The 25,015-nt window shown below is 52.6% G+C and overlaps 1 protein-coding gene across 8 annotated transcripts in view; it reads left to right on the top strand.

Moving 5' to 3' along the window:
• Nucleotides 1–25,015, top strand: part of LRRC27 (leucine rich repeat containing 27) — a 56,405-nt gene that overhangs the window by 29,403 nt on the left and 1,987 nt on the right. For 2 of the 8 annotated variants that reach the window (XM_023185785.2, XM_023185787.3), the window contains 4 exons: nucleotides 996–1,092; nucleotides 5,921–6,039; nucleotides 8,817–8,940; nucleotides 10,289–10,437. In XM_023185785.2, coding sequence (XP_023041553.2) covers nucleotides 996–1,092; nucleotides 5,921–6,039; nucleotides 8,817–8,880 — 280 coding nt within the window. In that variant the 3' untranslated portion in view covers nucleotides 8,881–8,940; nucleotides 10,289–10,437. Of the gene's footprint in view, nucleotides 1–995; nucleotides 1,093–2,020; nucleotides 2,504–5,920; nucleotides 6,040–8,816; nucleotides 8,941–9,045; nucleotides 9,065–10,288; nucleotides 10,438–14,842; nucleotides 16,313–18,933; nucleotides 19,328–24,934; nucleotides 24,986–25,015 lie in introns of those variants that run through there. The other 6 variants (XM_026448231.1, XM_026448229.1, XM_023185786.2 and 3 more) reach the window with 6 other exon arrangements.

Here is a 25,015-nt window from a genome sequence, read left to right as displayed (position 1 = left end):
AGATCTGGGGGCAGGATGGAGAGAGGGTACCAACCACGGGAGTCCTGCAGGCTGGAGATGTGGCCTTCCGGGGGTGGAGCCCTGGGCTTGGGCGACGGCTCTTGGGGACCTCATTCCACCCCAGCCACACACGAGGAGCCCAGCCCAGCTGCACATGTGGGTGTTACTTGGGATGTTCACAGTCCTAGGTGACGAGCTGTGAGGAAGGAGCATGTGACTCTGGCTCAGGATTGGGGAGGCCTGAAGATGCCTGTTTTTGTCTTATTTTATTTTTATTTTTATTTTATTTTTTGAGACAGAGTCTTGCTCTGTCACCGAGGCTGGAGTGCAGTGGCACAATCTTGGCTCACTGCAACCTCCGCCTCCCGGGTTCAAGTGATTCTCCTGTCTCAGCCTCCCGAGTAGCTGGGACTACAGGCGCCTGCTACTACACCTGGATAATTTTTTGTATTTTTAGTAGAGACGGGGTTTCACCGTGTGAGGCAGGATGGTCTCGATCTCCTGACCTTGTGATCCGCCCGCCTCGGCCAGATGCCTGTTTGTTTTTAAAAGTGAAACTCAAGTATCTGAAGGGAGAGACTTAGAGACAGGTGTTCAGGTCTTCCACAGACAGCCCTTATGTCGACAAGTACCTGCAGCCAGGCACCCCCAACCCGTCGTGCGGTGCTTGCGGTGGCAGTCCCAGCTGGTGCCCTTACCTGAAAGGGGTCGTGATGCCTTTTCCTTGGTCACTGGGTGGGGCTGGCCCCCAGCGTCAGTCACTGCTGGCAGCACCGTCACACAGAGCTTCGGGATAGAACCCGGCATTCCCGGCTCTGCCCAGACATGCCGGGAGGAAGAGGCCGTGGTTCAGACTCCCACCCAGAGGGCATGCACACCCCCAGCCTGTGCCCCCCGGAGACAGGGGCACCACAAGCTGTAAAATGACAGAGAAATCCTGTAGCCTTGGCTCGAAGCTGCCTGTCACTTACGACATTAACCTTCCCTTTCTGCAGAGAGAAAAGGGCACTGCAGGAGTGGAGAGCGCGAGCCCAGAGGATGAGGGAGAGGAAGGAAGAGCTCAGCAAACTCCTGCCTCCGCGGAGGAGCATGGTACGGCGGGCATGGGCGGCGACCGGGCACTAGTCCAGTCCCGGGGGTGGGGGGTGCTCGCACGCATCCCTGTCTGTGGAGCATGAGCCCAGACAAGGGGAGGAAGCTGCTTGTGCAGGCTGCTGGCTGGTGGGGCTGGGTTGGAGTGCAGCATCCAGAACCACTGCTCACTGCCCAGCCAGAGGGGACACCTTCCTGCCCCAGCCTTGAGGGCTTGCCTCTTGGCTCACTGACTTTTGGCTCCTGTCTGAGGAATTAGAAGCTCAAAGAGGGAAGGGGGAAGAGGAGGTGGGGGGAAAAGATTCAAAAGATAGAAAGCAGCTGAGGTTGAGGTGGGCCCTACAGAGGTCTGTCTGGGCTCCTCACCCTTGGTCTCTGGACCTCAGGGCAGGCAGTTTCCCTAGAAGCCAAGATTGCCAGCTCTCTTAAGCCATGGGACATGGGATATCCTGAGTACAGTCCCCTCTTCCTGTTTTCCCCAGACTGTATGGGGTGTTAGTCCAGCCGGGCAAAGGACAGTGGGCACAGGGCAGTGGGCACAGAGCTGCGGGCATGGGCCATGGGCACAGAGTGGTGGGAGCTGGCGGCTCCTCCCTCCACAATGCGCCTGGCTTGCTTCTCTGTCCTGTGAGCATAGTTAGGCAAATGTGCCTTTGAATTTGGCCACAGATGTTTCTTTGGTTCTTTCTTTTAAGAAATGTTCCCTGTGTGTTGCTTTGAAAGGCCAGGGGTTGCCTCTGCAGCCCCCTTAGCTGGGGTAAGGCCCCCGAAGGCTTCACCCCACAGCAGAGAGGGTGGCCATGCGGGCCTGCAGGCATGGACTGCTGGGACAGTTCAGGAGTGTTTCCTTGTTTTAACTTTGTGTTGAACTAGTTTTTGACTTACAGGAAAGTTGCAAAAATAGTGTTTCCATCTCCCCCCGGCCCAGCTTCCCTGATGGTGACATCTTACATAACCTCAGAACAAGGCTCAGAGTTAGGAATTCACGGTGTCCAACATGGTGGATAAACCAGGACTGCACCTCCTCACCCTTCTCAGGTCCCGGGTCCCACAGGACACTCAGTCATCATCTTTGCTGTCACTTTTTTCCTAATTTCCCCCAATATATGGAAAAGTTTAAAAATACATATTTTGCCACTTCCCGGAATAAAAATACTTGCACAAATAGACATCACTAAGAATGCTTTCAGAGCTGAATTATAGCAAAACTATGGGAAACTTAAATGCCAACAGATGGAGACGGCTAAATCATCACGTCCAGACCATGAGCTCCCTCTGTGGTTGACAGAAGGGTGGTCAGTGACCATATCCACCGGCCTGAAAGTGTCTTGAAGAATCGTTGTAAGTGAAAACAGCACAATTTGCAGGACAATGCACAAAAACTCACTTTGGTCTGGAAGGATGTACACCAAACCAATGACTGCGGGGAGGGCTGTGGCTCCGGGGAGGGGGGCGCAGAGGAGGGGTCGGTGCTGCCACAGTACGTGCTTCTGAGTCCTGTGAGCCCATCGCAGTGAGAGTGTATACAGTTTCTTAAAAAAGAAAAAAATAGGTTTTCTAGAAACTCACCCATCATGAGATAGAGCAGTTCAGTCAGCGAGTATGGAGGGCCTGCTGAGAGCAGGGAGGGACAGGCACAGGCCCTGCCTGCGGGAGCGCGCACCTCTTGCAGAGGCAGACCCTCAGCCGTGGCAGCAGGCAGAGCTCCGTGGTAGCTGCTGCTGTTGTGCACACCCCACCAGGCCCTGGGTGAGGCAGCTGAACGCACGGAGAGGCTGCTGCTGCCCTGTGCCGCCCTTGGCCTGCACTGCCCCAGGCACTGGTGAGATACTTGGTACGGCCCAGAGTGCTACAGTCAGAGTCCAAGGGAAAATCTTTGTGCCTAAACGTTCGTATCTAATATACAAAGAATGGCTACTAATTGATTTAAAAAATTTGAGAATCCAGTAGAAGAAATGGGCAAAAAGTATGGCAGGCAGTCCACAGAAGAGGCAATCCAAGCTACCGTAAAGACATGAAAAAAAGCTCAGTCTGCGAGGAAGACGTAGGGTGGACGTGAGGTGCAGGCGCCTATGTGGTCAGCAGGAAGGAGCCGGGGTGGAGCAGTGTGGGAGGGAGCGGGGTGGGGGTAGAGCAGCGTGGGGGGGTGGAGCAGCGTGGGAGGGAGCGGAGGGGGGGGGACGGGGGGGGGGGGAGCAGGGGGGGAGGGAGCCGGGGGGATGTTGGTGGAACAGCCTGGGAGGGAGCCTCCGGGGGTGGTGGTGCAGCGTGGGAGGGAGCCGCCGGGGATGGTGAAACAGTGTGGGAAGGAGCCGCGGTGGTGGAGCGTGGGAAGGAGCCCGGGTGGTGAAGCAGCGTGGGAAGGAGCCGGGGTGGTGGAGCAGCGTGGGAAGGAGCCGGTGGTGGAGCGTGGGAAGGAGCCGGGGTGGTGGAGCAGCCTGGGAAGGAGCTGGGGTGGTGGAGCAACGTGGGAAGGAGCCCGGGTGGTAGAGCGTGGGAAGGAGCCGGGGTGGTGGAGCCTTGGATAGTGCATGGAGGCTGCTGCCACCAGCTGCTCGGAAGGCATCTTTCCGGGTTAAGAACGTGTTCTTCTTTGAACACATTTAGGAGTCCATGTTACAGAAATAAAAGCAATCATATAAGCATTTATATACACAGATGTATTTCAGTATTGTTGGAGAGACAAGCATAAATAAATAAGAGTCCGATTTCCATGTCGGTAACAGGGAAGTGGTTCCATGCATGGGCCCGGGGAGCGCAAGCTCCCAGGCTGCCGGCCTCCCAGCTCCCTGCAGCTGGGCAGGAGGACACAAGAGGGCGCCACAGCCCCAGGCGGCCGCTGCTGGGTGGATCCCATTGGCCAGTGGCACCCACGGGCTGGGCTGGGCTTGGCTGGGTGGGCCTGGGGAATCATGGCCACTGGCTTTGCAGCCTGGTCCTGGGGTGTGCCCCCCTGCCCTGCATGTGCTTTTGCGGATCCGTCACTGTGAGGTCACACCCCGAGGACATTCGATGGGGCGGGAGCCTTGAGACTGCAGCTGATGAAAGGACTACAGAGCTAAAGCCTGTGGCTGGGTAAAGCCTGGGGCGTCACCTGCTTTGTAAAAAGCAGTGCACTTCTCTTCATGTCGCTCTGAAACCAGCCATGACTTGAGCCCATATTTTGGGCTTCAGATCAATTGCATGTTTGACACTCAACAGATAAACCCTGACGCAAAGCCCATTGCACGCCACCAAAGCGGCAGCCTGTTGTAGACTTCGCCTGTGTGTTCATGTTTATATTTGGTTCTTTGCTTGCTCACTCGAGATCTGGATGTTCGAAGAAGTCTTCCTTCTCTATATTTTAGAGTGGGAGTAAAGTGCAGATGGGTGGGCTTCCCTCCAAATACATACTTTTAATGTCTTTTAAAATAAAATTAAATGTCTGATTTTAAAAGATAAAAACACCCACTGGATTTAGCATTTATTTGTTTATTTTTGAGACAGGCTGGAGTGCAGTGGCGCAATCTTGGCTCACTGCAACCTCTGCCTCCCAGGTTCAAGCGATTTTCCTGCCTCAACCTCCTGAGTAGCTAGGACTACAGGCGTGCCCCACCACACCTGGCTAAGTTTTTGTGTTTTTAGTAGAGACGGGGGTTTCACCATGTTGGCCAGGCTGGTTTTGAACTCCTGACCTCAAGCAGTCCGCCCGCCCCAGCCTCCCAAAGTGCTGGCATTCCAGGCGTGAACCACTGTGCCCGGCCAGGATTTAGCATTTGTTCTTTTCTTTCTGCTGGAAGAATCTTTGGGAGAATCCTGATCACCTGAAAGTGTCCCAGCTCTCAGTCAGCCAAGAGTTTCCTCTGCTGTGTCTGCAGCCTGTGCCTTGCTTTATGGTGGGGTGGGAGGGATAGGAAAAGGTTGATGGGTGGTCCCTGGTCCTCCCTGCCTCCCGTTTTTTCACCCTTTCTGGTTGCCAAACACTTTTTAAGTATCAGGCACGTACTAGGGTTAAGCTAATGGCCAGACAAGGGCCCAGGCCTGGAAATTCATTTAGAGGAGAGAACGGCAGAACAGTTCCAGACATCATCTCGGTAAATGCTAAACGGATCCTACAAGTCTCCACATTGCAGTAGCCCCTGGTTGGAAGTTCTTCTCTCCCACCCTGTTGCCAGGGTTCCCTCCTACCTGTTTTTGTCATCCTACAGTTTCTGACAGTCCCAGGGAACACAGCAGACACACACATGCACACTGCACACTGCAGGCACCCACATAGGCCCAAAGCTCCCTGAGGTCCGGAGGGGTCGGCGTGGCTCTCAAGTGCGTCCACTGGAGGCAGCAGCGAGCAGCATTGGTCACGCTGCCCTTGGGGTCCTGACCTCCTCCTGCCTAGGGTGCACATCACAGCGAGTGTCGGGTCCCCCCAGGCCTCCCAGGCTCTGACACTGAAGCTGGAGAAACAGATCTGGGGCCCCTGTCGAGAGGGGCCATCTCAGGACGCCTGTAGGAAGCCAACCACTGCAGCAAACCTGGCGTGGGGGGCATAAGGGCATGCAGGGCAGCCTTCTGAGCAACCCCAGGTTCCCCTCACTCTGCATCTTTGCCTCCTACCCCAGCCTGTGCTGTCAGGGAGGCTCCAGAAAGATGTCCAAACCGAGATCCCAGCAGGGCACGAGAGCTAGCCAAGACCTGAGGGGATGACCGTGTTGCACAGAGACCATCTACCTGGGGCGACCTCGGACCCACCTCCTCATGGATGAGGAGCGAGTCTAACACAGCTGGCAGGTTAGCGTTGTGGGAAAACAGCATTTACTGGGATTCCAGAAATGATCTCGTTGCATTTTCCTAGGTGGCATCGAAGATTCCCTCTGCCACAGATCTGATAGATAACGGGAAAGTGCCACTGAATCCACTTAGAAAAATGAAACCAAGCAAAGAGAAATCGCCACAAGCAAGTCAAGAAATGAGGTTGGTAACTGCGACTGGGGCTCAGTCTTTCCAGGGCTCAGCCAGCCATCCACGGGCAGGTGCTATTGTTTATTTCATGAGCATGCACTGAGGAGCCCTGAACCTCCAGGCTGTGGTGGGCTCCAGGCTGCGGTGGGTTCCAGGCTGCGGCGGGCTCCAGGCTGTGGTGGGCTCCAGGCTGTGGTGGGCTCCAGGCTACGGCGGGCTCCAGGCTGTGGCGGGCTCCAGGGAGAGCCAGGTAAGCCTGGAAGATGCGGTCCTTGCCCTCAGGGAACTGCCGTCACCCAGCCATGGTTCCTGTAGGTCACCAGGATACAGAGTGCTGGCGAGCCCTCTGTAGTGGGTGCTGCTGTGGGCACTGAGGGGAGACACGATCCGAGACCTGCCCGCTGCAGTCCCTGCCATGCCCTCCCCACCCCACCCCCCTCTGCCTCCCTCGGTCTTCTCATGCTGAGTTCTGATCTCACTCCTTCCCACCCCAGCTTCCTTAGACCTGACCCTCAGGGCCGCTCAGCCCTTCCCCTCATGGGGTGTTGGGTGAGGCGGCAAGGCCAGGCGTTGACCCAGGTGAAGGGGACCCAGGCAAGGTAGCCACCATGCGGTGGAGGAAACAGCCAGAATCGAGAAGCTGTGTTAGGAAGCACTTGAGACATTTTGATTTTGAGTCCCTGGCCAGGGGGTGGCCAGGCTGCTGGGCAGGTTGTCGTCTCTGGGAGAGGCAGGCAACCACGGCCCCATCAGGCATCGTTGATGGGCCACATAGGGGCCTGGAGTTCAGGAGAGCAGGGAGGGATATTTGGGAAGCCTGGTGCTCACCTGGGACCAACATGAGGGGAAGGGTAGGGGCTCAGAGACTTGCGCTTGGCAGCGGGGAATAGGGATGGATGGAGCAAATGGGGCTGAGGAGCACTGGGTGGCCCGACAAGTTCGCGGGGCAGGACACGGTCCGCAGCGACTGCTGGACAGAGCAGAGTCCGGGCACAAGGCAAGGACAGAAGCTGGAGGCTGGTCCCTGGGTGGGTCCCTGTCTGGGCCTTGAGGGGAGGGGAGGGGCTTCGCTGGGAGGGTGACAGCAGCTGCTCAGGGTTCCCAGGGGCTCACCCCTCTCACCTCACAGCAGCTCGGGGATCCGGAGCTCACCCCTCTCACCTCACAGCAGCATTCCTTTCATTTTCCGCGGTCACAGCTTCTATAGCTGGGTTAGTGGCTGCGTCTTGGGGATGATCACTGGGCTCCCTAGTTGTCTCCCCCTCCTCTGAGCCGTGTATAAGGACCAAGCTGACACGGAACCTCAGTGTGGACACACCTTCTTGTCCAGGCATTTCCTGCTGACTCTTCAGCTGGGCCCCTCCCTCGCACCTCCCAGGCGTGCTGGGAAGCCGAGGGTGGCCTCAGGGAGACCACTGGAGACCCTGGGGCATGAGCACTGCTCTCCAGTGTCCCCATACTGTCCTGGCCGCTCTCTTCTGACCTGCAAGGCTCACTGTGGCTCTCACTGAAGGCGCCTCCCTGGACTCAGAGGCCAGAGCAGAAGAGACTGTGGGGCCTGAGCTTGGAAGGCCCCGGGCCTGGCCCCTGGCCCTGCTGCTGCTCAGCCTCCGTCTGCCAGGGGGCTCCCTACTCAGTTTACCATACCCTGGATCCCGGCTGTGGTGTAACAAACCTGGAGGAAGGGCAAGGTGGGATGAGATGTGGGTGACAAAGGGCATGTTCTGTTCCTGCAGAATTTGTTCCTCATGGAGACAGAGTATTTGGGGAAAATCTGGATGGCCAACTAGGTTGGATTAACTCCCCAACCTTGTGAAAATGGCTTAGACTAAAACCATTTCGTCTCAAACATTTGAATGTTCTCTTACATCCTCCAAGGAGTAAAAGCCCACAGCAGACCACAGTGGCCCACTAACCCCCCATCACCCTGGGGCCCAGTAAGAGCTGGGGTCTGATGCACTGACACAGAGCATGCCCTGACCTGGGGGCTCTGTTCTGTAGGACTCCAGAGGGCGTCCTGCTGTCTTGTCCATAGTTATTCTGAAAAGCAAAACCAGCACAAACCCTGCTGCTGGGAGTCAGAGGGTCTTCGAGGGAGCGGAGTGAGAGTGTGTGCCATTGTATTCACAGCGGTACGTGCACCCGCACCCGCACCCGCACCCACACTTGCATCTACCTCCACGCCCACGCTTACATCCATGCCCACACCCTGGGGCCCCACACTCATGCAGACTGGAGTGGAGCTCGCCACCCCACAGCTCACCTGCAGCAGATCCCTGGCTCTTTCTACCACCCTGAGTTATTATCTTTAAAATTAAAGGAACCCCAAACCCCTGAGCCCCAATAGTAACAGAGAAAATATGTTTAAAATCAGAATTGAATACACTTTTCTGTTCATCTATTTAAGGATTTAGGAAAACCGTGTATTCCATGTGGGAACAAAAACCTGCTTTTCCCTTCATGTGGTGCAGTGTGCAGTATCCTAAATGTGTCATATCTTAAATCAATGTGAGGTTTTTAAATAAGAATAGTGTGTGTTCTGGCAGCTTCTGAACTACTGAAGAAGGGATGGGAGAGGCAGCCCAGGCCCCAGGCGTGAGTCTGGAGGAGAGTGGGTGCCGCGGAGGCCCAGGGTAGCTCCACAGTAACTGGCCCTGCCGTGCGGGAGCCTCAGGACCACTGTTTGGTCTGGGAGGAAAGGAACACGCTTTCTCCCTGGTTATGGTGGGAGTTGCTAGGATGAGAGTGAATGTGTCAAGTCATTTCCCTCATTGCCCTTTGTTTCTCAGTACCCTCCAGGAGGGAAATTTAGAAGAGAAGATAAAACAGCACATCCACCAAATGCCTGAGTGAAGATTCCATGGCCCAGCCCCACTGGAGGAGATGAGGAAGGCTGCTGAGGATCTGGAAATTGTAAGGATTTCTTGGTTCTGTTTAAAAATTGTGAGGTGTTTTTTGTTTTGTTTTGTTTTGTTTGTTTTTTATTTTTTTGAGACAGAGTCTTGTTCTGTCACCCAGGCTGGAGTGCGGTGGCACAATCTCAGCTCACTGCAGCCTCCGCCTCCCAGGTTCAAGAGATTCTCCTGCCTCAGCCTCCTGAGTAGCTGGGATTACAAGTGTACGTACGCCACCACACCCTGCTAATTTTTGTATTTTTAATAGAGATGGGGTTTTGCTATGGTCGCCAGCCTTGTCTCGAACTCCTGGCCTCAAGTGATCCACCTGCCTTGGCCTCCCAAAGTGCTGGGCCACTGCGCCAAGCCTAAAACATTGTTTTGTTAAAAATGAAGGGAACTCATTGTGCCTCTTCAGAGCATGCACTCTCTAAAACCATGGGACTGTGTGGAATGTGTCTTATCAGAGTGTGAAAATTCCCAGAATTGCACTTGGTCACATGAGAAGGAAAACATTTCAGCTGAGGGGCTGAGCCCTCAAATGTGCCAGGCCACATGGCAGACGGACCTTGGCATCTCAGCACTGGGCATCTGATGACAGGAGTGGCGGCCTGCTGACAGGGACCGGGAACCCATCCTCTGCACATGTCTGTGGGGTCCTTGCTGGAGGCTTTGCACCCAGCTGAACCAGGCTCTGGGCCCAGGGCTGGGCCATGAGGGGCGCCACTGCAGAGAGGGGCCTGGCTGAGGCCACCTGGAGCATGGCTGACATGCTCAGTGTCTGTGTCGGGAGGCCGATATTCATGGGGATCCAAGGCCTCCTGACTGGGAGCCTGCTGACCGGAGCTGCTCACAGAAGCGTCTCCTCTATGTTTAGAAAGTTAACCACCGTCTCAGCCACTGTCAGTGGTGTCTACTCACTCAGCAGACGCTGAGGCCCACCTCCTGTCACTCAGCACACGCTGAGGCCCACCTCCTGGTACTTGGAGTGTCCTGGGCCGTGGGAGAGACACAGGAATGAAGGAAAGTGCTTTGCTGCCCGAACTGCTGCATGGCCAGCCCATCCAGCTGTAGAAGGACACAGCTGCCCTCCCTGGCAGTGAACCTGGATACCCATGTCCCCACCCTTCTTACAGCCATGAGAACGCCGGCCTGTCTTCTCAGGCTACCCAAGGCCCCTGGCTGGTGGCGTCTTCCAGGTCAGTGTGCCATGCCCGAACACAGGTCAGGCTGGTGCGGCCTGCATCCGGGCTGCCCCCAGAGCAAGCAGCACTGTCACGGGGGAGGAAGCAGCCCCGGCCTTCCCGTCCCCACACCCCATCTGTAGGCTCCATTCCCACCATTGCCACTGTTTCCCTCTCTCCTAGAGCCGGAGATGGGAGAAACACGTGAGGGCAGGAAGTGGAGCCACTTCATGGAGACCCCACCCAGCCTGACTCGGACCCCAATTCTGAGACTCTTTTCCTCTCAGCCCAGGGAGTTTATATCTGCCTTTAGATAAACTCTTCTTCTCTCTGAATCTGTCATTTATGGGTATGACTTTGTCCTTGGACACCCAAACCTTGCCTCTTAGGGCTTCAAAATATCTGTGTCTCAATGCATCACTTCACGTTATGGACGCAGAAGTCGATTTGGTATTATGAACAACTCTAGCCACAGATTTGATACATTTAGTGAAATAGATGAATCCCTTGAAAGACAACATCTGCCAAAACTTACAGAAGAAATAAACAATTTGAATATGCTTGTATCATTTACAGGAATTTAATCAATAATTAATTACCATCCAAAACAGAAATCACAGGCCCAGATGGGTTCACTGGTGAATTCTACCAAACATTTAAGGTTTAAGGAAGAAACTATACCAATTCTGTATAATCTCTTCCAGAAGATAGAAACAGAGAGAAAACATTTTAACTCATTCTCTGAGGCCAGCATTACTCTAATACCAAAACCATACAAAGATATTACAAGAAAGGAAAACTATAGACCAGTATCGCTCATGAACATAGATGCAAAAATTATCAACATTCAGAAATCAAATCCAGCAATGTATAAAAGCAATCACACACCCTAGTTCAACATTCAAAAATCAGTTAATGCAATTCATCACATCAGTAAGCTAAACAAGAAAAATCAGGTGGTTCTATCAATAGATGCAGAAAAAGCATCTGACAAAATATAACACCTGTCATGATGAAAACTCCCTTAAGCTGGGAACTTCCTCAGCTTGTTAAAGAGCATCCAGAAAAGACCCACAGCTAACGTTGTTCTTAATGGCAAGAAACTAGATGCTTTTCCACTAAGATCAGGAGCAAGGCAAAGGTATTCCCTCTCACTGCTGCTTTTCAGTCTCACGCTGGGACTCTTAGCTAGTTCAAGAAGACAAGGCCGGGCGCGGTGGCTCACCCCTGTAATCCCAGCACTTTGGGAGGCCAAGACGGGCGCATCATGAGGTCAGGAGATTGAGACCATCCTGGCTAACACGGTGAAACCCCGTCTCTACTAAAAATACAAAAAACTAGCCGGGCGCGGTGGCAGGTGCCTGTAGTCCCAGCTACCCGGGAGGCTGAGGCAGGAGAATGGCGGGAACCTGGGAGGCGGAGCTTGCAGCGAGCCGAGATCCGGCCACTGCACTCCAGCCCGGGCAACAGAGTGAGACTCCGTCTCAAAAAAAAGACAAGAGAAGGAAATGAAAGGTATACAGACTGGGAAACAAGAAATAAAACTGTCTTTGTTCTCAGATGACATGATTATATATGGAGGAAATCCCAAAGAATTGACAAAAATTTCCTGGAACTAATAAGTGATTATAGAAGAGGTTACAGGATACAAGGTTAATATACATAAGTCAGTCACCTTCCTATGAACCAGCAATTAACAAGTGGAATTTAAGATTAAAAACGTAACATTTAAATCAGCACCAAAAAAAGGGTACTAAGTAAAAAATCTAACAAAATGTATACAAAATCTATATGTGAAAACTACAAAACGTTAATGAAGTAAGTAACTAAATCAATGGACAGATAGTCCATGTTCATGGACGGGAAGACTCAGTACTGTTGGCAGTCAGTTCTTCCCAACTTTCGGTTTCACATGCATTCCCAGTCATCATCTCAGCAAATTGTTTTGTGGATATTGACAAACTGGTTTTTTTTTGAGACGGAGTCTCGTTCTGTCGCCCAGGCTGGAGTGCCCTGGCTGGATCTCAGCTCACTGCAAGCTCCGCCTCCCGGGGGTTCACACCATTCTCCTGCCTCAGCCTCCCGAGTAGCTGGGACTACAGGCGCCCGCCACCTCGCCCGGCTAGTTTTTTGTATTTTTAGTAGAGACGGGGTTTCACCATGTTAGCCAGGATGGTCTCGATCTCCTGACCTCGTGATGCGCCCATCTCGGCCTCCCAAAGTGCTGGGATTACAGGCGTGAGCCACCGCGCCCAGCCTGACAAACTGTCTCTAAAGCATAGACGGAGAGGATGAGACGTAGAACAACCAACACAGTAGTGATGGAAAAGCAAGTCAGAGGACTGACACCCCCCAACTTGAAGACTTTGGAGCTACAATAGCAGTGTGGTATTGTCCAAAGAATAGACAAATAGAATAGAGAGCCCCAAAATAGACCCACACAAATACAGTTAACTGATTTGACAGAGGAACAAAAGCAACTCAGTGGAGAAAGCATAGTCTTCAACAGATGGTACTGGAACCACTGCCAAAAACAAAAAAGAATCTAGACATAGGCCTCACACCCTTCACAAAAATTAATTCAAAATGGATCATAGGCCTAAACGTAAAATGTGTTACTGTACAACTTATACAAGATAACACAGGAGAAAACCTAAGTGACCTTGGGTATGGTGATGATGTTTAAATACAACACCAAAGCAAGATCCGCGACAGAAATAATTGATACGCCGGGCTTCGTTAAAATCAAAAACTTCTGTTCTATGTAAGACACTGCCAAGAGGATAAGACAGGCCACAGACTGGGAGACAATATTTGGAAAAGATACACCCGATAGAGGACTGTTATCTAAAATATACCAAGAACTCTGAAAATCTCAACAAAAAGGAGCAAACAAGCCAATTAAAAAATGGGCCAAGAATCTGCAGAGACACCTCATCAAAGAAGATGCATGGATGGCAGATCAGCATGTGAAAAGAAGCTTCACATTGTGTGTCATCAGAAATGCAAGTTAAGACAAGGAGATTCACCACACAAAAAATCCAAAACACTCACCACCAAACGCTGGTGAGGATGTGGAGCAACAGGAACGCTCATTCATTGCTGAGAATATAAAATGGTACATCCACTTTGGAAGACAGTTTAACAGTTTCTTACAAAATAAATCACACTCTCATCTTACAATCCAGTAATCACACTCCTTGGTGTTCACCCAAAGGAAATGAAAACTTTCGTCTACACCAAAACCTGCACATAGAGATAGCAGCTTTTTTCATAATTGCCAAAACTTGGAAGCACCCAAGATGTCCTTCAGCAGATGACTGGATAAACTGGAACATCCAGACAGTGGAACACTGCTTAGCACTGGCAGGAAACGAGCCATCAGCAATGAGAAGACGCAGGGGAGCCGACACACTGGCATGAGACGGCCGTACACAGATGGAGATGGTGAAGGGGTCGTGGTGACAGGGTGGGGGTAGTAGGATATCGAGGGGTGAATCAGCAGAACACAAAGGGTTTTAGGGCAGTAAAACTACTCTCCGTGATGCTGTATTGTTGGATCCATGTGGTGATGCGTCTGTCTAAGCCCCACGGACTGTGCCACCCCACACGTGAGCCCACATGTCGACTGTGGACTCTGGGTGGTGGAAACTACGTCCATGTGTGTGCATCAGGTGTACCACTCCGGTGTGGGATGAAGGCTGCTCTAAAAAAATCAAGTCCTGGTTTTTTAAAGTCTGCTTGGAAATCTGAAACCTGAGAGCTGGCTCTTGTGTCCCCCACGGTTCTCCTGTGCTCCCCTGCCCTGGTTATACGCAGAGAAGGGGGACTGTGAGACAAAAGAGAATGACCCAGAAGGACACTGTGGCAGTTGATCTCAAATGCCTACCCCAGGCCACGCCTGTCTCTTCATTGACTTTCATGCCACCTTAGGAGGAAGGCACTGCCACCCACTTCACGGGTCAGAAAACAAGACTCCCAGAAGTGCCGTAAGTGGCCCCACGGTGACACTGAACGGCGGCGCTTTCCATCCAACCTGGGCATGTCTGAATGCAAAGCCAAGGTCCAAATGCTGCACTGTCTTCTTGGGGACATGAATTGCCACAAATTCACCTTGTGCTTTAATACCTGTCTGGTGTTTTTCTGTGATTAAACAAAATTCACATGAAGTTCTTGACGAAGGGTTCAGGTCACCAGCACTGGCTCCTGTCGTGTGCCAACTCCAAGTTACTGCCAAGAGGCAGGGAGGGGTGTGCTGTGTCACCCTGCCCAGGAGACAGGGACATGAACACCCGCTAACTTTCCATGACAGGCTCCTGCAGCGCTTGAGCCCAGGGGATGCCCATGGGGTGGTTCGCTTCGTTTCAGTCCCGGCTGGGAGAGCCAGAGGAAGGGGTTTTAAAACTCCCAAGAATGAGTTGGGAAGCAGCTGATCCTGCCCTGGAGGAGGTGAACTGTGTGGAGACAGGTGGTGTTGGCCATCCACAAGCTCCAGCCATCCTTCTCCTCTGTCCCACTGCCTCTCCCAGAGGACCAGGTGGGTGGGTGGGGCAGGGGAGAAGGGACCCTCCGAGACGGTCCAGAACAGTGTGGCAGGCGTCCGCGCCACCTGATGGCCTCATTTTTAGGAAACAATCTTCATTATAGTTTTTTCTGAAATTTGCCTTCTGAGCACCTGGACGTCCTATAGGCTCAGTCCATTTCAAATGACCCTCCCTTTTTCTGCTGTCTACACAGGCCCACTAGCACGGAAGAAAGCGCTGTGTTCTTCAGACTCCAGTAGGGAAGCTTTTTGTATCATCCTGGCGAGGCGGTCATGCTGGCCTCCCTGCAGGGGAAGCCTCGGGCTTTGCCAGAAGAGTGTGTCTTTCCTTAGAGCCGGGCCCCAGGCAGGGCCTGAGCAAACCCTGCAGCAGCGTTAGAGACCGGCCCTGGCTCCGCGGCTGTGCGGCCCACCTGTGTGGAGGCTCCGTGGCCCGTATGGAGGCGCCAGCCTGTGTGGAGGCTCCGTGGCCCGTATGGAGGCGCCAGCCTGTGTGGAGGCTCCGTGGCCCGTATGGAGGCGCCAGCCTGTGTGGAGGCGGGCACGCACGTGCCTGAGATGGTTGGCATGTTCCAGGCAGACAACCATCTAAGTGCACACTACGCCTCTAGAAGCAGAGTCTCGTTCTGCCGGCTTCTTCCCCGGCCCCTCGTGTTTCCTTCAAGGCCTCTGCGCAGTGCCGTGCATGGCGTGGCGCTAGCGAGGAGTCCTCGGTGACATGGCGTGCGTCGGGAGCACCCCCCACCACCTTGTGCGCCCTGGAGCCTGGCCCGTGGGAGAAGGGGATGCCAAATGGGGGAAGTAGGAGGGGCTGGAGTCCAGCCCATGAGCCAGGAGCTTGCGTTTGATTAGAGGGCCAGGATGGACGGGTCAAGGGAGAGAGAGAAGAAAGCCCAGAGGGATGAGAAAGAGATGCTGAAAACAAACCAGCCACAGACGTGGCCCTTCCAGGTCAACACGGCCCGTTGTGCACGTAGACTGATCTCCACTCTGCCCAGAAGCCACCAGAATGACAGGAGAGGGACAAAAACGACCTTCACTCCTCAGGATGAGAAAATGGAGAGGAGCCTGCCCTCTTGTCAGGAGGCTCCCCCTTCCCCGTGGTCTTTGCTGTAATAATAGAGCCTCACGTCTCAGCTGGGCACAGGCTGCCCCACAAACGGCCACGTTTCTCTACCTCCCTTGCAGCCAGACATGGGTCTGTGGCTCTGTTCCGGCCGGCAGGATGTGAGCAGATGAGCGTGGACGTCCCGAGCTTTGTCCTCTCCCTTCCTGGCTGGAATGCAAACATCATGGCCAGAGCAGGGGCAGCCAGCTCAGCCCTCAGGTGGAGGCCGTGGGCCAGGGCTGCAGAGCCAGTGTGCAGTAGTCTGTCTGTGGTGTGGGTGCTGTCCTCTCAGACACACTGCTCCACCTGGTCTCAGTTGCTGTCGTTGGGGGGCTGGCAGGTGAGCTCTGTCCTCACACACGGAGGCCCGGGCGATTTTGCACGAAGGAAGCCCCCTAGTGGTGCAACGTGAAGGGCCTGCCGAACAAAATGCCCGCAACGATGCAAGGTGATGCAGCCCCAGGCACAGGAAGACAAAACCAACCACAGAGGGATTGGAAGCAGAGGCCAGGGCGTGGTGGCGCAGGCCTGCAATCCCAGCACTTTAGCAGGCTGAGGTGGGTGGATCACCTGAGGTCAGGAGTTCGAGACCAGCCTGGCCAACATGGTGAAACCCCGTCTCTACTAAAAATACAAACAATTAGTTGGGCACGTTGGCGCTGCCTGTAATCCCAGCTATTCGGAAGGCAAAGGCAGGAGAATCACTTGAACCTGGGAGGCAGAGGTTGCAGTGAGCTGAGATAGCGCCATTGCACTCCAGCCTGGGCAACAAGAGCGAAACTCCGTTTCCAAAAAAAAAAAAAAAATTAAGTGGACTCTGTACAGGTCACGATAGGGCCCTGGGTCTGCTTCCCTACTGTGCCCAGCCCACTGACTCCTCCAGCCTACCCAGGAGGAGACAGGGCTGCCTCTAGAGAAGCTGACCAACCAGGCGCCATGGTGGTGACAGCGGCCACGTATGACCTAAAGAGCCCTGCAGAAGATCAGGTGCACAGCTGACCAGGAGGGCCAGCCAGCTCCGTGGTGCTGTCTGAGATATCAACCAACCAAGACAGAAGCCACCTGGGTGTCCCCCAGACAGCCCCGGCCTGCACTGAGCAGCCAGCAGCTCTCCACCAACAGCCCAATCTCAGCCTTGCTCCAGGGCCTCAGTCACGAGTGGTTGCTCAGCTACTGAGGGAAGCCCCAAGGTGAGGGAGAGGCCAAAGCTAGCTGGTTGGGGAGCGAACTTCAGACGGATGCAGACATTAGGGGACACTTAAAAACGACAAGTCACAATTAAAATCCCCCCACGGGAACAGACAAGTCTGCTGCCATGAAACCCAGCAGGCTGTTTTAGAAAGTGAACACTGAGATAACCCAGAAGAACTCCCAAGGCAAAGTTTAAAATGTGGGAAAAATTTTAAAAATTAAATTAGTCGATGCACAAATCCCCCAGGAAGGGGAGATGGGAAACAGAGATGAGACGAGAGGAAAGGAAGTGAGAGGACGACCCAAGCAGAGCAAAGCACCCGGCAGGTTCCAGCAGGAGAGGCGCGAGCAGACGGAGGGAGAGGGTGCAGGAGGGCGCTTCCCGAAGGAACCAGTGTGCTTCCTGCCAGAAGGGCCCACAGCCGGCACCACGGCTCAGCGTCCCGAACCAGAGCAGGACGGACCCCCCCAGACTCCAGGGAGGGCGGGGAGAGAGGCCCACACAGAACCAGGCACTGGGAGGGAGCTGGTCTCGGTGATGGCACTGCCCTCAGCAGGCACAGGGATCCGGTCCTCCGAGTGCAAGGTCAGGGGTCAGCACACAATAAGACGTTTTCAGACATGCCAGGACTCAAAACGCTGCTTCCCATCTAGCGAGTCTTTTTCCAGAAGCCACTGTAGAATTTCTTCTATCAAAACAAGGGAGTAGATGCTGAGAGAGGAAGGTAAGAGTTCCAGAGGAAAGGGAGCTGACCCAGACGCCCCCGGCCACCCGCTGCTGTGAGAGGGGCCTGTCGGGGGTCTCCCCAGGGAGACCAGGTCAGTCTGAGGACTTGGCCAGTGGAGGAGGATGTTGAGAGAGGTTTTACAGTTTGAGAGGATGTAATGACAGATATAGAAAACAAAGCAAACATTTTTAAAGGAGGCAGTTACGAATCGTGCAGGGAATACAGGTTTCTATGGGAAGCGAAAAACGTTATCAATGACTATTTACTGGGTCAGTGACAAGTAATATTGACCAAGTCACAGAGCCAGAAGCCATGAGTGCTGCTCTAGCCCAGAGTTGTGATATGGACGGGGAGGCTGCAGGGGTCTCCGGGGACCTGCTGTGATTATGGCTGTATGGGGGGCGGGGTGCAGTGCTCTCCAGGGACCTGCTGTGATTTGTCTGTATTAGGGGGAGGCTGCAGGGCTCTCCCAGGACCTGCACTGGAGGCCGTGTCCAACCTGTGCCCCCAGTGAGGCAAGCTGGGGAGGGAGAGGAGAGCCGGGTAGCCCAGGGCTCCTGTGCTTGGAGTGGGGAGGTTGGCATTCTGCAGAGGGCTGGAGGGGCAGGAATGGGAAGAGCCCCTCCTCAGTTTCCCCACCTGAGGCCCCCTGCAGCACCCTTCTCAGCCTCACCTTATTCTGCCCAGGGGATTGCCCTGGACCATGGGGTTTGGAACAGAAAGCCTGCCTCTGGTTTCAGGCTCGGCAAGTTCCTTCTGTAGGAACCCCGATCCATGGCTTCTGTGTCAGTGGGGTGGAGGTGGCAATTGTGGCCCCATCTGCTTCCCAGGGCGGTTATGGCTTTCAGGTGTGGTCATGGCTGTGGTGATGCTTTCCAACACACTGCCTGGGGTGTGGCACCAGCCTTCCCTGTGCCCACAGGATGATGCCAAGTCTCTGTTCATCCGTTGACCTGCGTCTGCACAGGACACCTGGGTGGGGCTGTGGGGACACCAGGATGAGTGGCCATGTGTGTGCCAGCAGAGGGTGGTGTCCTCATGAGGTGGAAGGCCTGGGAGCTGGCTGGAAGTAGGCTGCCGGGCCACATTGCAGGGGAGACCGTGCCATGATGCGGCTTGCAAGGGCCCCAGGGGAGCGGGACTGGTTCTGCTGACTCCCACACGGCCTGGGTCCCACGTGGAATCTGAGCCAGAGACGTATGGATGCCCTAAGTCCTGCTAGCCTTTCTAACGTCTCCCCCTCCTTGTCTCCCACAAGGCCAAAGAGCTACAGGATGAAGTAGTGAAGCTAAAATTGGGATTAGCCTTGAACAAAGACCGTCGATGGGCGGCCCTCGCTGGAAACCTGTCGCTTGGCCCGCCAGCGGCACAGCCACAAAATACATTTTTTAATACAAACTATGAAGAATCAGGAAATGTTCGCAGATACCAGTGACACCAGGTGGCTGGACTAACAGAGACGTCTTCAGACAGGAGCCACTCATTCTTCTTTCCCAGGCATCGCCTCCTGTGTGGTGGCCGGAAGAGCACCAGGTTCAGTGTTACCCTTAGGGCTGATTTCTCGGCAGCCTGTTGTTTTCCTTAGACAAGTCCGTGTGCCTCTCCTGAGGCTGTGGAAGATTTCAGCCGTATTAAAAGAAAGGACACTGTGAGCACGTGGTCTGCTTTCACTTCTTTCCGCAGGCTCCTGCCAAGCCATGTGACAGAATGCTCGTGCTCAGGCACCTGCCCTTCTACTGCCCTGGAGCCCTTGTTACAACAGTACTCACAGCTTTCGTTCACTTAGTTATTGGAGTGTGAGATAGGAGACCAGGTCATCCGATTCCCGCCAAGCCAGAAGTCCCTGCAGCACCACCTTTGGCTAGGAGGGAGGGGTGACAGCCAAAAGGGGCTTCAGGGGAGTGGTTACCCTGCCCCCTGCCCGGCTACAGGGCCCTCCTTTCAGCCTTGACCCCTTCCTGGTTGCTACCACTCAGCCTGCACGTGGGACAGCGGACTCCACCCCAGGGACACGGCAGGGCCCACAGACCTCCGCATCGTAGATAGCCTTATTTCACGCTGTCTGCACAGGCTGTGTGGATTCTGTGTGACTCAGTCTCTTGTGATGAGTGTTTGATTGGATCTTGAAAACATCTTTGGTTTGATTTCTTTAACAGAGGTGAGAATATTCAGACTTTGTTTCTTTTTCTGTTAATTTTGGTAAATATGGCTTTCAGTGAGTTTCCTCATTTCATCCAAGTTGTGCGATGTATTAGCATAAAGTTCCTCTTATTTTCACTATCTTTAGGATCCGTAATAATGTCCCCTCTTTTATTCTTGACCTGGTGTTCTTCATCATTCTTGCTATGGATTTATCAATTTTGTTCGTCTTTTCCAAAAGCCCTGGGTTTTAGCTTCACTGGATTTGCTGTTTATTTTCTGTCTCATGGGTCTTTGCGCCCTGCACTTCCTACTTTCCTTGCTAAACGCTCGGAAAGTAGGAACTGGTGCTTAGAGAGAAATGCATCACTACCAAACCCACGTATTAGAGAGAAGGGTGTGAAATTGATCATCTAAGCTTTCCATTCAAGAAGCTAGAAAAGGTGTCAGTGACCTGTTGCGGCCCAGCAGCTGGAGCAGCAGACCTTGGCCATTTCTCATTTCTCAGGCCTGAGGGCAGGAGTCGGGGCAGCTTAGCCGGCGTTGCTGGTCAGGGTCTCTTGTGAGGCTGGAGTCAGCCATGGGTTGAGCTGCTCTCCTTTGAAGGTTTAACTGGGCTTGGGGCTCAGCTTCCAAGTTGCTCACCTGGTTGTTGTTCGGAGAGTGTGTCCGCTATGATCCCAGTCCTTTGAAACTGTGAAGCCTTGCCCTATGGCAAGGCTCCTCTCCAGCATTCCTCTTACTGCGTGTTCTCAGGGAGTGCGTGGTCTCAGATGCCATCCTTCTCATCTCCAGCATTTCCTATCACCTCTGTGTTCTCGGGGAGTGCGTGGTCTCGGAACCCATCCTGCTCCTCTCCAGTGTTTCCTGTCACCTCCGTGTTCTCATTCTCGTCTCTGCCGTAATTCCACATCTGCTCGTGGATGCCGTCCACCTTTTCCACTAGATCCTTTTACATCATCATTATAATGATTTTTTAAAATAAGTGTTTTCTTTCAATCAGTTTTGAATTTCAGATGTTGTGTTTTTCAGGTCTAAGGGTCCGGTAATTTTTTGTGAATGCCGATTCTCTGTTGAAATTCTCCATCTTTTCATTCCCTTTATATCTTGTTTCTTCTTTTTTCTATAACATATTACATTTGTCTCATAAGATTTTAGTGAGTGCAAAGCATCGTATAAGTTGACCCTTGAACAGGAGTTTGAATTATAAGGGTCCACTTATAAGTGGATTTTTTAAAATAAATATATTGGAAAAATTTTTGGAAATTTGCAACAATTTGAAAAAATTTGCAGATAAACCACATAGCCTAGAAATATCTAAAAAAAAAAAAAAAGAAAAGAAAAGAAAAGAAAAAGAAAAAGAAAAAGTTAGGTATGTCACGAATGCATAAAATATACAGACCATACATGGACCATTCACAGTAGAGAGAAATGTCGCCATAAAGATGCAGCGTTGGCCGGGGGCAGTGGCTCACGCCTATAATCCCAACACTTTGGGAGGCTGAGGCAGGCAGATCACCTGAGGTCAGGAGTTTGAGACCAGCCTGGCCAACACGGAGAAACCCCATGTCTACTAAAAATACAAAATTAGCTGGGCGTGGTGGCACATGCCTGTAATTCCAGCTACTCGGGAGGCTGAGGCAGGAGAATCGCTTGAACCAGGGAGGCAGAGGTTGCGGTGAGCCAAGATTGCGCCACTGCACTCCAGCCTGGGCAACAAGAGCAAAACTCTGTCTCAAAAAAAAAAAAAAAAATACAGCATTAAATTAGAACTGCATTAAATTAACTGCAGTCCACAGCGTGCTGCTGGAATAATTGCAAAGCCACCTCCTGTTGCTATTGCAGTAAACGTAAGCATTTCAAGGATCTGCTTAAAACACCATGTGGTGGCAATCTGTGCCTGGGCAGTCCATGTCTTCAGTACATTGTGTATCACAATAAAAAGGGGTCTTTTTTTTTTTTTTTTTTTTTTTGAGACGGAGTCTTGCTCTGTCACCCGGGCTGGAGTGCAGTGGCCGGATCTCAGCTCACTGCAAGCTCTGCCTCCCAGGTTCACGCCATTCTCCTGCCTCAGCCTCCCGAGTAGCTGGGACGACAGGCGCCCACCATCTCGCCCAGCTAGTTTTTTTGCATTTTTTAGTAGAGACGGGGTTTCACTGTGTTAGCCAGGATGGTCTCGATCTCCTGACCTCGTGATCCGCCCATCTCAGCCTCCCAAAGTGCTGGGATTATAGGCTGGGATTATAGGATTATAGGGATTATAGGCCAAAAGTGGTCTATTTTAACTGGACATAGTGGCACACACCTGCAGTCCCAGCTACTCGGGAGGCTGAGGCAGGAGGATCCCTTGAGCCCAGGAGGTCGAGGCTGTGGTGATCTGTGAGTGCACCACTGCACTCCAGCCTGGGCAACAGAGTGAGACCCCAACTTGAAGAAAAGGTGCCATCTGGATGTTCTTGTGTATTTCTCGTGTTTGGCGCAATAAACCTTGAAGAACACTTCGGGGCCCATGGAGCACCACCAGTCACGCCGAAGGACTCCTGAGAAGCAGAGAAAAGTCACGACATTTCAAGGAAAAGTTGAGTTTCTTGATATGTTCCTAAGATTGAGGTTTACAGCTGCGGTTGCCTACCAATTCAAGATAAATGAATCCAGTGTAAGGACCATAGTAAAAAAAAGGAAATTTGTGAGCAGGCACAAAAGCCTTAACACTTTCTGTGAAATACCTTTTTATCTTGTACTGGGAATGCAGCTTTTATGTGGGTGCAGGGTTGCCGTGTGTGATGGTTCATATTCAATGTCAACTTGATTCGACTGAAGAATGCAAAGTATTGTTTCTAGGTGTTTCCAGAAGGGATAACATTTGAGTTACTGGACTAGGAGAAGACTCACCACAGTGTGGGTGGACACCATCCGATCGGCTGCCAGCATGGCTGGAAAAAGCGGGCAGAAGAAGGTGGCTGAAGCTGACTGGCTGAGTCTTCTGGCCTTCATCTTTCTCCCGTGCTGGATGCTTCCTGCCCTTGAACATCGGACTCCAAGTTCTTTGGCTTTTGGAGTCTTGGACTTACACCAGCGTTTTGCCAGGAGCTCTTGGGCTTCGGCCACAGACTGAAGGCTGCAGTGTCGGCTTCCCTCCTTTAGAGGTTTGGGGACTCAGACTGAGCTACTACTGGCTTCCTTGCCCCTCAGTTTGCAGACAGCCTGTTGTGGGACTTCACCCTGTGATCCTCTGCATCAGTTCTCCTTAATAAACTCCCTTTCGTATATGTATATATCCTATTGTGTCCTTCTAGAGAACCCTTACTGATACACTGTGAGAAAGGTGTACCGATAGACTCCTCAAACAAAAGGAAGGGGAAGGAGCTGAAGCTGGAGGATCTAATCCCAGCAAAGGATGGTTTGACAATTTTAGAAAGAGGCTTGGCTAGAAAAATACCAAGATAACGGAGAAGCAGCTTCTGTCGGCCAAGGGGCAGCAGACAAGTTCCTGGATACAGATACCATGAAGAAAGTCACTGAGGAGAAAGAGGATAAAGGATATCTGCCTGAACAGGTTTTTAATGCAGACCTAAGTCGCCTATTCTTGAAAAAAAAAATGCCACAGGCATGAATTAGGAAGACAAGCAAGTACTAGAATTTAGGGCAGGAGGGGAGAAGCCAGCTCTGCTGTTCTGTGCAAATGCAGCCAGATTATGATCAGGACTGCCCTTATCCAGAAAGCTGCTAACCCCCGAGCTTGAAGGGAAAAGAGAACACTAGCTTCTCCTTGGTTGTACAAGAAGGCTGGACAAGAACCTCTTTTCTGGGTTGATTCCATGAATGCTTTGTCCCTGAAATCAGGAAGTACTTTGCTTCTTACAAGTGACTGCCTTTTAAAGCTCTGGTATCGGACAATGCCTCTTGGCCACCCAGAACCCCATGATTCAACAATGAAGGTGTCAAAGGAGCCCACTTGCCCCCAAACACGTCTCCAATGCAGCCTCTGGCCCAGAGGCCGTAGGGACCTTGAAGCCTCATTGTATGCGGCACTGTGTGGACAGGAGTGTAGTGCTGGCAAAGAGAACCTCAGAGAACACTATGAAAGGCTGAGGGATTACACACTAGACTTGCCGTCATGGTTGGAGAAAAGGCTGGGAAAACCACGAAGCCTGAAAGGGCACATTCTTGCTGGGGAAAACCGTGTCCAGATGTTGTGTACAACTTCGCAGCACTGGTGACAGCCAATCCCGGCAGTGATGGAAAGGAGCAGAATCCTGTCTCTTGCCACCACCTGGGTGGAACGGGGTCATTATGGTACATGAAGTAAGCCAGGCACAGGAAAACAAGCATCACTTGTTCTCACTTGTGGGGGCTAAAAAAGTGGATCTCGTGAAGATAGAGAGCAGACTGGTGGTGACCAGAGGCCAGGAAGTGGGAAGTAGGGGGTGACTAATGAGTGGAAATGCACAGTGAGATGGAGGAAATAAGACCTGGCGTTCAATACATCAATAGGGCGACTACCTCACGTTAGTCAATTGCACATTTCCACATAGCTAGAAGAGAATTCTTCAAGGTTCCCAGCAGAAACAGCAGAAATATTCAGGGTGATGGGCACCCCCGTTACCCTTACTTGATCTTCACACGTTATACGAGTATATCATATTATCACATGTACCCCCAAAATATGTACGTTTATTATATAGCAATTAAAGAAACTGGGGAGAGAGCAAAAAAAGATGAGGGCGGGCGAAGTTTCCAGATACAGGTCTTGGAGAAATTCAGGAGCTAATAGACGCTGCACCAGAGCAATGAACAGAAGAGACTGAGGGAGACGAGTGCTTCCAAACTGGGCGATGAGGAGGAGGAAGACAGAGAGGAAGCAGTGCTGGGAAAGAAGTTGAGCGGGGACCCTGGCAGGAGCATTCCCGTCGTTCAGGCTGAAAGTCTCCGCCCTCTTTCAGGACATGGGCCCGTCTATGATGCAGGCAGGGAAACTAAAGCGAGCACTGGAAGGAGGACTGGGACCGCACAGAAAGTTTAGAGAAATGAAAGAGCAAAGTCAGACAGAAATTACGTGCATTTCTGTCAAGTCACCCAGAGCGTGCCTGCGTCTTCTGCCTCCCCTTCCTCCTCCCCAGCTTCTGCCTCTGCCACCCCTGAGACTGCAGGACCAGCTCCTCCCTCTCCGTCTACTCAGGACCAGCTCCTCCCTCTCCGTC

The sequence above is a fragment of the Piliocolobus tephrosceles genome, chromosome 9 (assembly GCF_002776525.5).
Source record: "Piliocolobus tephrosceles isolate RC106 chromosome 9, ASM277652v3, whole genome shotgun sequence".
Lineage (NCBI taxonomy): Eukaryota > Metazoa > Chordata > Mammalia > Primates > Cercopithecidae > Piliocolobus > Piliocolobus tephrosceles.
Note: the sequence above shows the minus strand (reverse complement) of the source record. Positions and strands in the feature narration are given on the sequence as shown.